We start from the raw sequence: 13691 nt of genomic DNA on the forward strand, positions 1-13691 counted from the left end.
AGTCGAGGGAAACTGCTCTGCATTTCAAATCCGCGAAAAGCCGGGAAGCTTTTCGTCACGGACGGTCGATTCAGTCGGCTGAGAAGAAACGCCCCGGTAGAAAGGGAATAACCTCTCGTTCGGACAGCCGTGGACTCATCCACTCTACTCTTTCGAATGATGTACCACGATGTCGATTCTTTTATGGATTTACAAATGATTGGCATTGTTTAACATAGCGAATAAGTACAAATTTTCTTAAAACGTAAAGATTGATGTAACTGAGCGCTAAACGAAGCCTCTCAGAAGCGAAACTGACCCAGTTTACTTCCTCTCAAATTCTTAATTTTATTACGATATTTGATTCTCAAGAAACAAGTTCTATACATTTATTTATCACAAGAAGATAACATAAATAATAGGTAAATGTTCTAAGGTAAATTTTAGGAACAGAATTTGCAACACCATCACACACCTGCACTCTTCAATTTATCAAGTTAATCAATGTGGCTTTCGAACAGTTCATGTATAGACTGATTTTAATAGACTTAATTGAATGCTTTTCCGGAATCGTGAAAGTTACTTTAGAAATTGTTTGTGTGTATACTGTTGTGAAAATATGAAGTATAATTACTAGAATCTTCTTCAAGTATCGTAGTAGTTGATTCAATAAATTTTTATGAATCTACTGCTGTAAGAAATAAATATGGTTTCTCGTATACCTAATTAATTAAATTTTTTTCTGATATTACGAAAGATATTTTAACAAAATTTTATGTACTATTGTAAAAAGTAAGTACTGATTCTAATTAATTTAATCTTCCTCCAGTATCATAGAAGTTACAGGTAGTGTCGTAAAAGATAAATATTTACTGTAATATAATTAATTGAAATCTTCTTCTGATACCGTATATTCTGGTTTAAGAAATTTTTATGTATGTATTTCTATATAAAATAGATATTGATTTCGATACAATTAAATAACTTTCCTTGTCGTATCGAACAAGCTTTTTCAAGAAATTTTTATATATCACACGACGATGAATAATCTTTGTTTTTGTTTTCGAAAAGTATTTTTCTCCACTCGTATCCACTGTAAATAACTCCAGAGAAAATGATAGAAAACTCTTGCTGGAGACAACCCTTCTGAACGCTCTTTCTCGATCCCCTCTTTCCCGAATTCTGGAGTGCTGTTATTCTTGTGCAAAGACGATAGAACACAAGCATATTTTCTTTCATAAACAACGAACACTACTGATATCTCTGAGAGTATACGCATCTCCAAAATTGCTATTTTCCAAAGCCTGCGCTCGACACCTGATTCGGAAACTCAGATTGGAACATCAGATCGTACGGAACTCTTCTGCATTCAAGATCGAGGAGGTTGGACGTTTCTATCAAAAGTTCTCCGATAGAAAATGGAAGATCTGATAGAAAAAAGAAAGAAAGAGAGAACGAGAAGAAAAAGCGATAATAGGGAGGAACAGCGAGGAATTTTACTTAAGTCGACGAAGTTCTGACGAGGAGCATGGTTGAATTTCAGTGATCGACGAATGAAAGAAAAGCTTGAAGCTTAATCGAATGCGACGCTGGGAATAGACACGGAATAAATTGTAACATTGTCCTCTATTGTTTTGCGCAAACACGTGCACAATACCCTCTATAATTGCCGTAATGTTTGTCCTCGTGCATATTCGATTTATTCTTGTACGTTCGCCTCTCCTGTTCACCGATTATTCCGGTCATAGCTTCTATTATGTATCGCGCCACGTTAGTATAGATTACTTCAGATAGCTTTATTTAGTATTAAATGTCCTCCGTACAACAAAAACGACGTTGTCTTTCGATGCATTTCCTCATGAAATAATTGATAATCATTTAAAGCTCAAATTTCGCTTTATTTGTTAGCAAACAAATTTATTTTTTGATTTCCATTGATCCTTCGTTCAAAAAATATTTAACCAAGAAGAATACTGTTACGGTAGTTTACGCATGGGAATATTAGTTTAATCAATCCGTTTTTCGTTTAATCAATTTTTAATTTATTTACATCTGTTCAATAAGTTTGAACAGATTATGTATTTTTCTCAGTATTTAATTTACGAATTTACAAATTTGAAATTATTTAGACTGTATCTTGTTTCTTTATTTCTAAGTTATTTAACGACTGCACCCTATTATATTCCAGATTTCTAAATATATTTATACTTATGTGACTCGAATATTTTCCAATATCATTCACGCGTTGCCTGCTGTGGTAGTCGCTAATGAGGCTTTGCGATGTCATCGGAGTCATCGATAATTAGCGATACCATAAGTAATTCAAACATTTAGATTAAACAACGATAACATTAATAAAATTTTAAATACTTTCAACGCTACAAGAATAAACCAAAGTTATCACCTACTGAATATCCTAAAAAGTTAATTGAAATAAATTTATTTAAAAAAAGCATAGAAAATTTGCATGGAAATTCACATGTTATAAACATAATAGAAATATTTAATTACTTAAACACCCTGTATTGGCATGACGTATCTTTTTACGAATCCGTAACAGAAGACGAAATATCGACTAGAATCGAATGGATAAATGTTTCAGAGGAGTTCGAACAAAGTTCGAATAATTTCCAGCTAATACACTGAAAGTTGGTTAATTTGTTACTATCTGGAAGGTCCAACGACGCGTAGAAATATTCCTCTTTGAGCAATTTGGCCCAGTTGCCGAACTTCCAACATGATTAAACGTCCCTACCTTCGATTTATGGGAACTCTTCGACCCGATGAAAGTGTATAGATCACCTGAAGAACGAATCCAAACGCGTATGTCCGGAAATGGACGTTGAGAATAATAAAAGGGTGCTTGTCAGCTTCCGTCGAAGAAGCTTTTCGCACTTCCCTCGTTCCAGCGATTTCGTAATAAAGTGTTTCATGAGATATTTACGATCGGTTTCATGATTTATTTATGTGATTTTATTGGAAAATTTTAAGGCGGCCATTCGCTAAGATTGCGGTTCCAAAGCGTTTACAGGCGAATCGTACAGAAGTATGAACTCTTGTTTTAGGAATCGTATTTTCTTGAATTTCCCGGTTTAATCAGAAAAGTTTCGAAAGTTTAATACTTCGTCGGAGTTGATTTTACTTGATTTTATTCATTTTAGTTTACGTTCGTTCGAGTTAATTATTTTGCACTCTAAATAGTTCATTAATATTTGATATCTTGCAAGTGGTTCGGTTAATACTGTAATGTACATTTATATAGAATCTCGTTAATATCAAAAATGAAATATCTCTATTGTGAAGATACCATAAGTCAAAATAGAGTTCAGATAGTCGAATAACAATTTTATTAATAGATCTGAACAACCTCGAACCTTCTACTGAATAATCTTTTCATGTCTGAAGATTATCACGAAATATCAAAAAACATAAAGCCAGAAAATATGAGGGAATACAAATAATAAACAGCCATGATAAATAGCAGGTGAACTAACAAACGAGTAATATAACACCTTTCTGCTGTCGCTAAAACCAGCAAGGAATCCAACTATAATATTCCAGGGTTAATTAAATTCACTTGTCTGCATACCACATCACGAACAAGCTTACCGATGACTCGCGGGGCAACAAAAAGCCGAAACACGTTCGCCACCGTGCTCGAGCGACGCGCTGTAGGTACAGGAAACCAATGACACGAGAATGACTGCAAGTTTAAGGATTATCACCTGAATCCGCCAGTTACACGTTAAACTTCTCACATATAATGCTTTGCGTATCGTAGCATTCATCGTCGTCTATCCAGTCGCACCAGTTCAAATATGATACATTAACCACCTATCTGGTCCTTTGTCATTCAAATCAGTTAACTAACGACGATACGGTGGTTCTCCTACGGAATTGTCCGGTTCCTAAATCGACAAGGACAACGATACGACAACGACGACGACGACAACTACGAGAACGATCTCTCATACGTTCGTATAGTGTGCACAAAGTAATCATTTTCTCCTGAACAATAGTCGCCCTTATGCATGTTTCAGCAGACACCCGGAGCCGACTGGACACCTTTCGGGAGACCAGCGTTAGGTCCATGGAAAGTGAGAGACAAGGAGACGACGAGGGGAACAAAGAGAAAGACCAGAAGTCCTCGACAACGTCTCGAGATGGTAGTCCGAGTGCGTCCTGTGCTTGCACTTATCTTTGTGCCACTGTTTGCTCAACCACCAAGACAGACCATTTACCATAACGAGGGAAACGGAAGCTTCGAGCAGAACTCCTTAGCACCCGGCGAAAGCCTGCAACAATGGTTTGTCCGCCATGAACTCGCCCGCTTTCCGACCTTTTCCTTTGCAGTCCTCAGCCTCTCTTTCTTCTTGCTGCTCCATCTCACGCGTCCTTATGTCCCCTTCTTTCTCCCGTGTTTTACACGATCCTTTGCGTTTCCGTTTACTCGTCACTCGGTTGCAGCAACGCGACGGGAGAGTAATCGCACTAACCTTTAGCGGATACGATGCGACGTTGATGATACCTGTGTTGTTTCCGCTCTTGTCAGATTGGCGGAATGGAGCTTTTAGCAAGTCGAGAATTGGTATGTTTATCGTTGTAAATCGGACGCGTGCATGGCGACCGTGGAGAATAATTTTAGAGAGATTTTCAGAGATTTATTTGGTTAATTTATTATTTGTCGAGAGTAAGGAACTTTTATGCTTCGGCGTATTTTGTCCGATTGAGTAATCTAGAGATCTGACTTATTTGTTTCAGTAATATATTCATAGCATTTAACACGTTCGATGTGCGAGTTTTTACAATTATTTCCTGTGATAAGCATTGGAAATAATATTTTTCTTGTTTTTACTTGAAAGTGTCTAGAACATGTAATAAATCGTTGAAAAATATTGAAACAAATGATATTCATTATAGCTATAATCAAAGCATTATACGTACTGACATCGTCGTTGAATATTGACGCCCTTCTCTTTGATGTATCATCATATTGAATATGTTAATTCAGTCTGTATTGTCATTGTACGAGAGACAGATTATAATTCCTGATTTCTTGGTTTTCACGTCGCTTTGAGTATTTGCAATATAACTTGAACACTGTTTCAAATGATCGCTTTTTGCAAATCAAAGATTACTCGAAGAACATAATTTACGAGGTCAAATATGTTCGAATCATTTTTTTTTCATCTGTTCTCTACAAAAATACGATGATATCCAATTAAGGTATCGATGGGTGAACGAGTATATATATTGTAATGACTCTGAAGAAATAACTCAATTCGATTCATCAAGACGTGTACGAAGCAAGTTAACAATAAATGAAGTCCTCAAATAAAAAATAATTCCCTTCAGAAAGTCCCACTTTAATAAATCATGATTTAACGTCAACTCGAATTTGGTATTTTGATTGACGGTTGTATCAAAATTACTCTTCAGCGAAGTACCCTACATGCATAAATGTTACGATTCGCAATATTCGCAATAAATCAAGAAGTCATTGGTTGATTACAAGTTTAGTTTCCCTCTCGACGATAACGGGTCTCGTTGAGGGAACAGCCCGTTGATTGACGTCAATGTTTCGAGGCTGTGCGTCGTGGACAATTGACTCTATTGATTTCTGAAGAGTAATCAGTGTCTTCGTTTTCGCGTTTACGTTCGGAAATCGATAAAATCAAAATAGGTCGATGTTGCTTGCCGTAAACAACATGCTCGAAATCGCATCGAACGAGAAGAAAACACCGTTGCAACGAGAGCGTAAAAAGCTCAGTCGTGATCGATGCGAGACATGTACAGCGTCGAACAAACGGAACACGTTCCATCCTATCCGTTTCCCTGAAAGTCCAACCAATCCTGCCGTTCGAACTAGTGTCATTTGTTTCTTTCATCTCCTTCGATCATTTATTCCCAATTATGCTTCTGGCAATTAGATCGGTCAAAGGTGAACTCACTAGGTCGATGACAGAATAAAACATCGACTGTTTTAACACATGAAAGATTTTTATGATTGGTAGAATACGGATTTGTATGCGTATATGATAAATTTAGAAGTGCAAACATTCAGAGAATGAATATAATACACAAAAGTATATAAAATATCCAAAATGAAATATAAAAATAATTTTTAGTAGGCGAAACAAATTATGCACTATATAGGTTCCATTTGCAAAAATTCCAAAGCGCAAAAACCCAGAGAATGCGTATAATATACAAAACTATATAAAATATGCAAAGTGGGGCACTTGTCGTAATTTTTAGCAGGAAAAACGAATTGTTAGGTAGGTTCCATTTGAAAAAATTTCAAAATGTAAAACTCCAGGAAATGCATATAATATAGAAAAATATATAAGATATAGAAAGTGAGATACTTGTCATTATTTTGGGCAGAGATAAACTACCGTGTAGATTTCGTTTCTTTAGTTCACTTCATAAAAATATAAAATAGCATAAAAATTCGCAATCTAATAATCAGTGTTCAAATACTTTCGCGAGCCACTGTACGTTTCTAGTTATGGCGCTGCAGAAAGAAAATTGTCGAGTGCTCTTTGTAAACACTGTAGCCACTGCGAGGCTTTATGCAACTTTTGCATCAGTCGACGTCGTTTCGTTTCGCTTTTCTTAATCTTTCATTCGCGACCATACGACGAGCACATTCGTGTCAAAGTTTCAAGCGTCGGAAATTCCAGCGACAGTTGCGATGCCCCGATATTCCATTGCGGTTTTCATTCCTTTCAAGCATTATCCAGGTAAAAAAGTTGAAAACGCTCCACGGTGGTTTCCGTTTTATCTAACATTAATTTCGAAATCATACCGTTCCTCTCTCTCTCTCTCTATCTCTGTTTCTTTTACGTATTTATCGACTCATTAATAACAAAACAGAGGAAGGTACGCAACCTGCGGAGCTCCATAGGAAAGAGGCTTTTAAAAATTTCAAGCAACCATTCCATGGATATATAGCATGCAGTATACATCCCTGCTATTCCTGTTTTCGATCCATCCGGTTTTTCTTCGATCGTTAATTCTTTTCCTTCCGGCGCACAACGGTTAAATTACACAATTTAGACGGATAAATTTATTAAATTTTTCATGCATTTTTTGACGTTATTTTACTTTCTTTATGCACTGCATGACATTAATATGAAATTGTCCTATCATTTTCAATTCCCGCATCAGTACGAGATATAAATTACGACAAACTTTCATTAGCGGTTTCTTACCACTCTTGATTCTAACTGGGCTGCGGATTTTTATGCGTTTACGGAAAATTTAAGGACGCAAAAATATACAAAACAAAGCTCCATTTAATTTCTACTTCTTCAGTAGATTCGCACAAAAATCTTCAGTCTTCCGATAACATACGAGAACCTTAAAATTTTAGATTGAGCTTCATAGTAGTGAGACGCAGCGTGTATCCACAACTTTAGTAAATTCTAACCGATCTCGATTCTCGTAATCAAAGGAGAAAGAATCGAAGGAGACGTTCTCCAGGTCGGGGTCAGAACTTTTTTTTCTGTTCGCGCAGGACGTTTACTTTGGCGATCGGAAGTCGGGCATACAGTAGCGGAATACATGTGGAGTTTCGAGCACGTATAAGGTCTGTTTTATGGGGGACGGATAAAGAAAAGTTTCGAAGGTTCGAGCGTACGTATACGGAATTTCTTCGGTCTTTCCTATACCGGGAGGAACGATATTTCAGGTATGTGATGAGAGGCGGAGACACGGACAGAGCTTCTTTATAGCGTCACTGTGAAAACATCGATAATCTTGGAAACTTTGTACGCGTCCTCGACGATTCATGGGGCACCGTGCCGTGTCTTAAATCGTGGTAATTGTTTGCTCAGGGAGGAAGGATATTGTGATTGGCTTAGATTACTATGATACGAATATTTCATCTCCGCGATTTGTATTTGTCTACTGGAATTAGAATTTAAGATTACACATAGTGATAGATATTACGATTGGTATACGTCTGACTAAACGCGGACTATTCTACTTGAAGTAATTTAAGTGGCCGTTTAAGAGAACGTGTATTAACGGACGTGCGATATCATCACAGAAATCTATCAATGCGTTTATTTGATTCTTATGAAATGGAAGAAGAAAGAAGATTAAGTGAAGTTTTCGAAGTTTTTCTTTTTTGATAAAAATCGATATTGTCTCCGATGACAACTCTCTCAAACAGAGGCTTATAATTATTTAACATACATCCCTGTTCGTAGGTAACACAATATTCAGTGGTCTTGCGTAAGCAACATGACAATTGTCTTAGATCTGCAAGAAGAAGATCGATTGATCGGGATTTTTTATTGGTATAGGATAACGATATAGAACAGTAAACATTTGTGAAAAGTATTTATGATATATGTAAGAAAGTAACGAATGGATAATTATGTATTGATCTCTAAAAAATTCTCTGGGCTAGAAAGATAATAATACGAGTACCAGAATTATGTAAAATAGCGATCAAAGATAAAATACACAACTGAGAAAAACATTTTTCTTACAAGTCTCTCTTTGTAATGCAAGTTTCCAAACAACAGATAATAATTCCTACATCCCTTAGAAACTTCGTAATAATTTCTCGTAATAACTTTACTTCATTCTCCATAAATACCCCGATTATTTCCAGAATGAGGATATAAGTTAAACTTACGATTTGTAAACAATATTAGACACCCATAAATTAAAAAGCGAATTAAAATTTAACAAGAACAATAAAGAGCGACATGTAAATGGCACTTTAGAGGCCGCGCAGCATATTACACGTCTATAAATCATCTCTCTTGCTCGACTTTCTTTGAAAAACTCGGGAGAACGGGAATACGGTTCTTGAACGGTGAACGTAGAACCTGAACGAGATCCAGGGACATTTAATATACATGGAACGCCGACAGAGCAATCGATGGAACTTGCTTATTGGCAATTTGTCGAGTGACGGGATGGGATGCGGGGGACCTGGTAACGAGGAGGTTGTTTTCCGAAGACAGGTCTCTGCCTCACGGCGTAAAATCGGTCCCTATCCTCGGCCATCGGATGTACAACGACGACCAGACGAGGAACGACGGCGAGGGAGAGTTTGGAATCTTCCGCGGGATGCAATTTATCCTGTCGCATTAGATTCAAAATAATTGATCCCCCGGGCGGGCGCGGAATAGCGAATCATTACTTCAGACTGATGGCGCCCCCACCGACCGAGTTTTGCCGACGAGGAAAATGAAAACTCGGTGATCACCTGCTTCCGATGAAAAATTTGACGGGGCAGATCGGCGAAGAGGAACACACCGGAACACGGTACCTTCGAACCGAATAAAATGAGTTTCCCGTGGTTGCAACGCTGGCTAAAATTCGCTATCCTCAACGGAAGCGTGAACTGGTACGTCCATTTCCTGATCTAAGTTTTAGAGACTTTGATATTGATGTTTTTGCATATTTACTTGGTTCTAAAAGGACTTAACACTGACAGATATACTGTCTTGTATTTTAATTTGATACTGAGAGAAATTGACTCGTATTTTCACTCGATATTGATAGGAACTATTTTGACTTGTTGGAATTGTTTTGACTTGATGAGTCTGAAGGAAACCAGTCTTTTACAATGAACCTCTATACAAACATAAAACCAAATCTGTCGAACGTTGTGATCTTTATTTGGATAGAACAAAATGGATCGTACGTAATTCGATAAAATAATAAAAACGGAAAATGTTGTGGATCTATTATTTCCTTATAAAACGAAAGAAACTACTCGGACGACATAATATTTTGATTCTATACTAGGAGGAATTTATTTATATTTTAATTCGATATTAATAAAAATTGATTTTTGTGATTCGATTTGGTACTGAAAGGTTTAAATTGATTTATATTTGAATTTGATTCTGAAACGATTCAGTCCTATGAGAAACTGGTGTGGTGTTTGGATGTGATATAAAGAGAAATTGATTGATATTTTTATTTGACACCGAAAGAAATTGACTTGTATTTTGATTTTATATTAAGAAAAACTTATTTGTTGATATATTTGTGTTCTGATTAGCATTTTAATTTAGTACCGACTTTGATGTTCATTTTGATGCTGAGAGAAACTGTGAAATCGATCCTTTAGTATGTTGATTAATGGTACGAGGTAGTAATATTTACTTGTTCGATCGAAGCTTTAAAAGAGTAGTCCGTAGCTTTGAAGAAATAAATTGCAATATACTCTGATATTTGGTTCGGGTTTAATTTATGAACTGATTTCAATGTTCACATATTTTGGTATTCTGCGTGTTTGAAGAAAGAAAAATGTATTTTTGAAATGCATCCTGATATTTGGCTTGGACGATGTTGATTAAATTTACTGACTAATTTAATTGCCTTTGTAAATCAGTGATATAAATGAAATATTTAACGAATAAAAGAAAGTACGAATAATACAATGACTAAAACAAGAGGCGCCCCGAATATCGCACGTTATTTTTCAAATGTAATTCTGGATAAAGTAACTTATAATTAGATATTGACAAGCGACATGTCTCGATTCTCTACTACAAGCATCTTGTTTGCTTGCAGGAAGCAAAGAATGATAATTCATTATAGTTGTTACTTTAATCTAAAATCCGAAGACTAATATAATCATATAGTATTAATCGAACGAAACATTTAAAAAATGTAATACAACTTCCGAGTCGCGTGACAGTGAAAGACACTGTTGCGAAAAGTGTGAAAATAAAAAGGAACGATCTATACTAGCACATTCAGAAGACATATGAAATTGTTTGCAAGAAGTATAACGGAAACGAATTCGCCTAAAGGTACACAATTTTTCGGTCGATCGCTGGCGTTTGTCGATCAGCCACGAATTTCATCATGCGTTCCGCGATTGATGAAATCCAGTGCCGCTACGGGAGGTTGAACGCGCGAGACGCGGCTAGCCAAATCTGGTATAATAATTAAACCCGGAATCGAATTTCGCGACACTTAATAGATATTGTCAAAGATAATGTATTTCGCGACACTGTGAACGCGAGGAGAAACCGTGTCGTTTAAAATGAAATTTGTATCCATGTGACGGTCGCTTTCATATTCATGGTCTATTAAAATTTGCCAACTATACGTACAGCGTAGCGAAATGATTGAAATCTGAATAAAACACGACCGACGAATACCATCGCTGTGGTATAGTATTCTCCGGTGTGCGTATGGAATTTATCTAATTAATAATCGCGGATGGTAGCGTGCATTAAATTGTCGGCAAAGTGCACTCGAGTGCAATTTATCCAGGGACAATTTGGGAAATAAAAAGAATGAAGAAAGGAAAAAAAGTAGGTGGCCGAATGGGATAAAAAAAGAGGAAGTGTCTGGCTACTCACGTATATCGAGTGCTCGAACATCGAGGCTGGTTCCGAACAGCGTCAGCAGCGCGCAGAACTTGGCAATTATTGGCAGGCAATCAGTCTTCATGGTCGCCGAGGTGTGGTGTCTTCATGGAAGCTCGTGGCAATCGCCTGAAAACACATCGAGACAAAAAATTTACTCCCAAGTTTATATACTTTCGAGCGCCGCGCCGCCCGGTAAAATTACTTTCTTAAGTTCCTGACTACTTTCTTAAGTTTCTGAATGTTACTTGCTCTACCTTGCTTTCTTTCCTTTTTTAGAACACGAAACTTCGGATGTGTGTCAGGGACGATAATCTAAGGTGGAAATTAAATAATAAGTCGATAATTCTTTAAATATCCGTGCCTTTCTACGATGCACGGCAACAGATTAAATATTTTCAAACGAATAAGCAAAGTACTATACTTTCGTAGTTAAATTATTACAAACTTTTAAATCATCGATACAAACGCAAGGTAGAGATTGAATGATAAATTATTAATATTTTAAGTATCTTTGTTCTGCAATAATATATTACAGATTAGAAATCTCTGCAAAAATATTCTTCAATGTATTATGGAATATCATTAATCGTACTAAAATTACTACCAAGTAGGTAGTTGTAGCGCGATACTAAAATTCTGAGTGGCCTATCGATAATCGAGCTTCTTCCACGGAACTATAATAAATCATGTCGTCAAAGCACCAAGGTAGCCCGATCTTTCGGAAATAAATAGCCCGAGCAGCTCAATATACATTACAATACAAAATACCAACATTCATCTAGGCACCGTCGATCGTACCAGTCATCAATCTCCCAAGATATATCTCGTCTCGCCTTTTTATTCCTCGCGACACGCACGCCATCCGTTCGCGTTCTCGAAACGTTATCGGTCCTTCTCAATTTAGTTTCCCCGTTGTCCTTGGATCCGATAAAACCATTGATCTTTACAGGGTCACACGTTCAGGGGGTAGAAACCGTCAAAAATTGGCAACTATCGTCATAAATATGAATTATATGGGAAATCAAATAGATCGACTTCTTCTGAAAACTTTTCAATTTTGGTACGAAAGTAATCAGGGTTTAATTCTTCGGAAACTAAACCATTATACTTTATGGGAATAATTAGTTTGACTTTTGTAAGGATTATAATGAATATATGAATTCTATTTATTTTAATGAAATTTTAATTAGTTTCCAATTAGATGTACTCTTCCAGACTGACTCTACTTATTTATAGGTGAACTCTTATTAAATGAGCTCTAATAAACTATTTATCTGCAGACGAGTTTTATTGTAATATAATTCCCCATGTCTTAATATCTCGCTCGTTGATAAGATATTCTCTTCTATTATATCAACTTATTGTCAAGACATCGTGTCCTAAATCATAGTCTGAAACTTAAGTTGACTAAATATCAAAAGGAAAGCCAACCCTTTTCTTTCAATTTTCTTACTGTACAGTAAAAGAATAGACGCGTAACGCAGATACAAGTAGAGAAGAACCTCCGCAGCTATTAGAACGCTTTCATACCTTTCCTGGTATTCGATATAATTATATCTCGTATTTTCAATCATTTTTTAACAGATGTTAAGGCTTCCGAAAATAATAAAATAATAATTAAAAAATAGTAAACATTTTTTTTTCTATCATAAACCCTAGAACGATCTATTTTAAACAATAAAAATGCGTAGCATTAACTTAATATTTTATGTACGATTTTATCAATACCTTTTCCGTAATAACATCGAACGATAGGGAATAAGGAACCCTAAAAATAGGGGATTTGATCGATTCACGAATAAATAAAACCACGAATGATTCAGGTATTCCTTTCGCTTGTCACGACACTAGGTAACCAGTCAGCCCTGATAGTCCCTGTGGTACGTGTATCGCCTGGAGAAACACAGAAATACCGACTCGTAATCGAGTCCCTGCTCAATTAGCCCAGCCTTGCACTTTTGCGTTCCTCTGCCAGATCGTGTGAAAGACTAAGTAAGAGGAAACGAGACGAGAGAAAAGGGGAGGCATTCCTTTGGCTTTGCTCCATTTTTACTGCAGTCGGAAACGGCTCTTACGGTCACGCAACTACTATTCGACGTGCCATCTGGTTGGTCTATCGGCGAAATAAAGAACGGAATTTCGCCCGATTCAGTCCCAGCAACTAGACAAAGAGTAATTAACGGCATGAGATGTAATTGATTGAGACGAAAGGCGTCAAAGTCTCTGTCGGCCTGTGCTTGAATGCTCGTGATATTTTGGCTGCAATCCTAGCGACTGCGACGCGATACGAAAGATTCGAAAAGTGCAAAATGGTATTTTATGGAAGGATTTAAGATGCACGTACTGTTATAT

The 13691-nt window shown here is 36.6% G+C and overlaps 2 protein-coding genes across 3 annotated transcripts in view; one reads left to right on the forward strand and one right to left on the reverse strand.

Annotated features, from left to right (window-relative positions):
• Positions 1 to 13691, forward strand: part of LOC143302899 (uncharacterized) — a 153258-nt gene that overhangs the window by 101076 nt on the left and 38491 nt on the right. The window contains exon 2 of the mRNA XM_076619814.1: positions 4020 to 4285. Within this exon, the coding sequence (XP_076475929.1) occupies positions 4020 to 4285 (266 nt within the window). The remainder of the gene's footprint in view (positions 1 to 4019; positions 4286 to 13691) is intronic.
• The window catches only part of LOC117153276 (discoidin domain-containing receptor 2), a 140829-nt gene that overhangs the window by 67016 nt on the left and 60122 nt on the right, over positions 1 to 13691 (reverse strand). For both annotated transcript variants that reach the window (XM_033327172.2, XM_033327171.2), the window contains exon 2: positions 11331 to 11465. In XM_033327172.2, coding sequence (XP_033183063.1) covers positions 11331 to 11421 — 91 coding nt within the window. In that variant the 5' untranslated portion in view covers positions 11422 to 11465. The remainder of the gene's footprint in view (positions 1 to 11330; positions 11466 to 13691) is intronic.

Source organism: Bombus vancouverensis, chromosome 1 (assembly GCF_051014615.1).
Source record: "Bombus vancouverensis nearcticus chromosome 1, iyBomVanc1_principal, whole genome shotgun sequence".
Taxonomy (NCBI): Eukaryota; Metazoa; Arthropoda; class Insecta; order Hymenoptera; family Apidae; genus Bombus; species Bombus vancouverensis.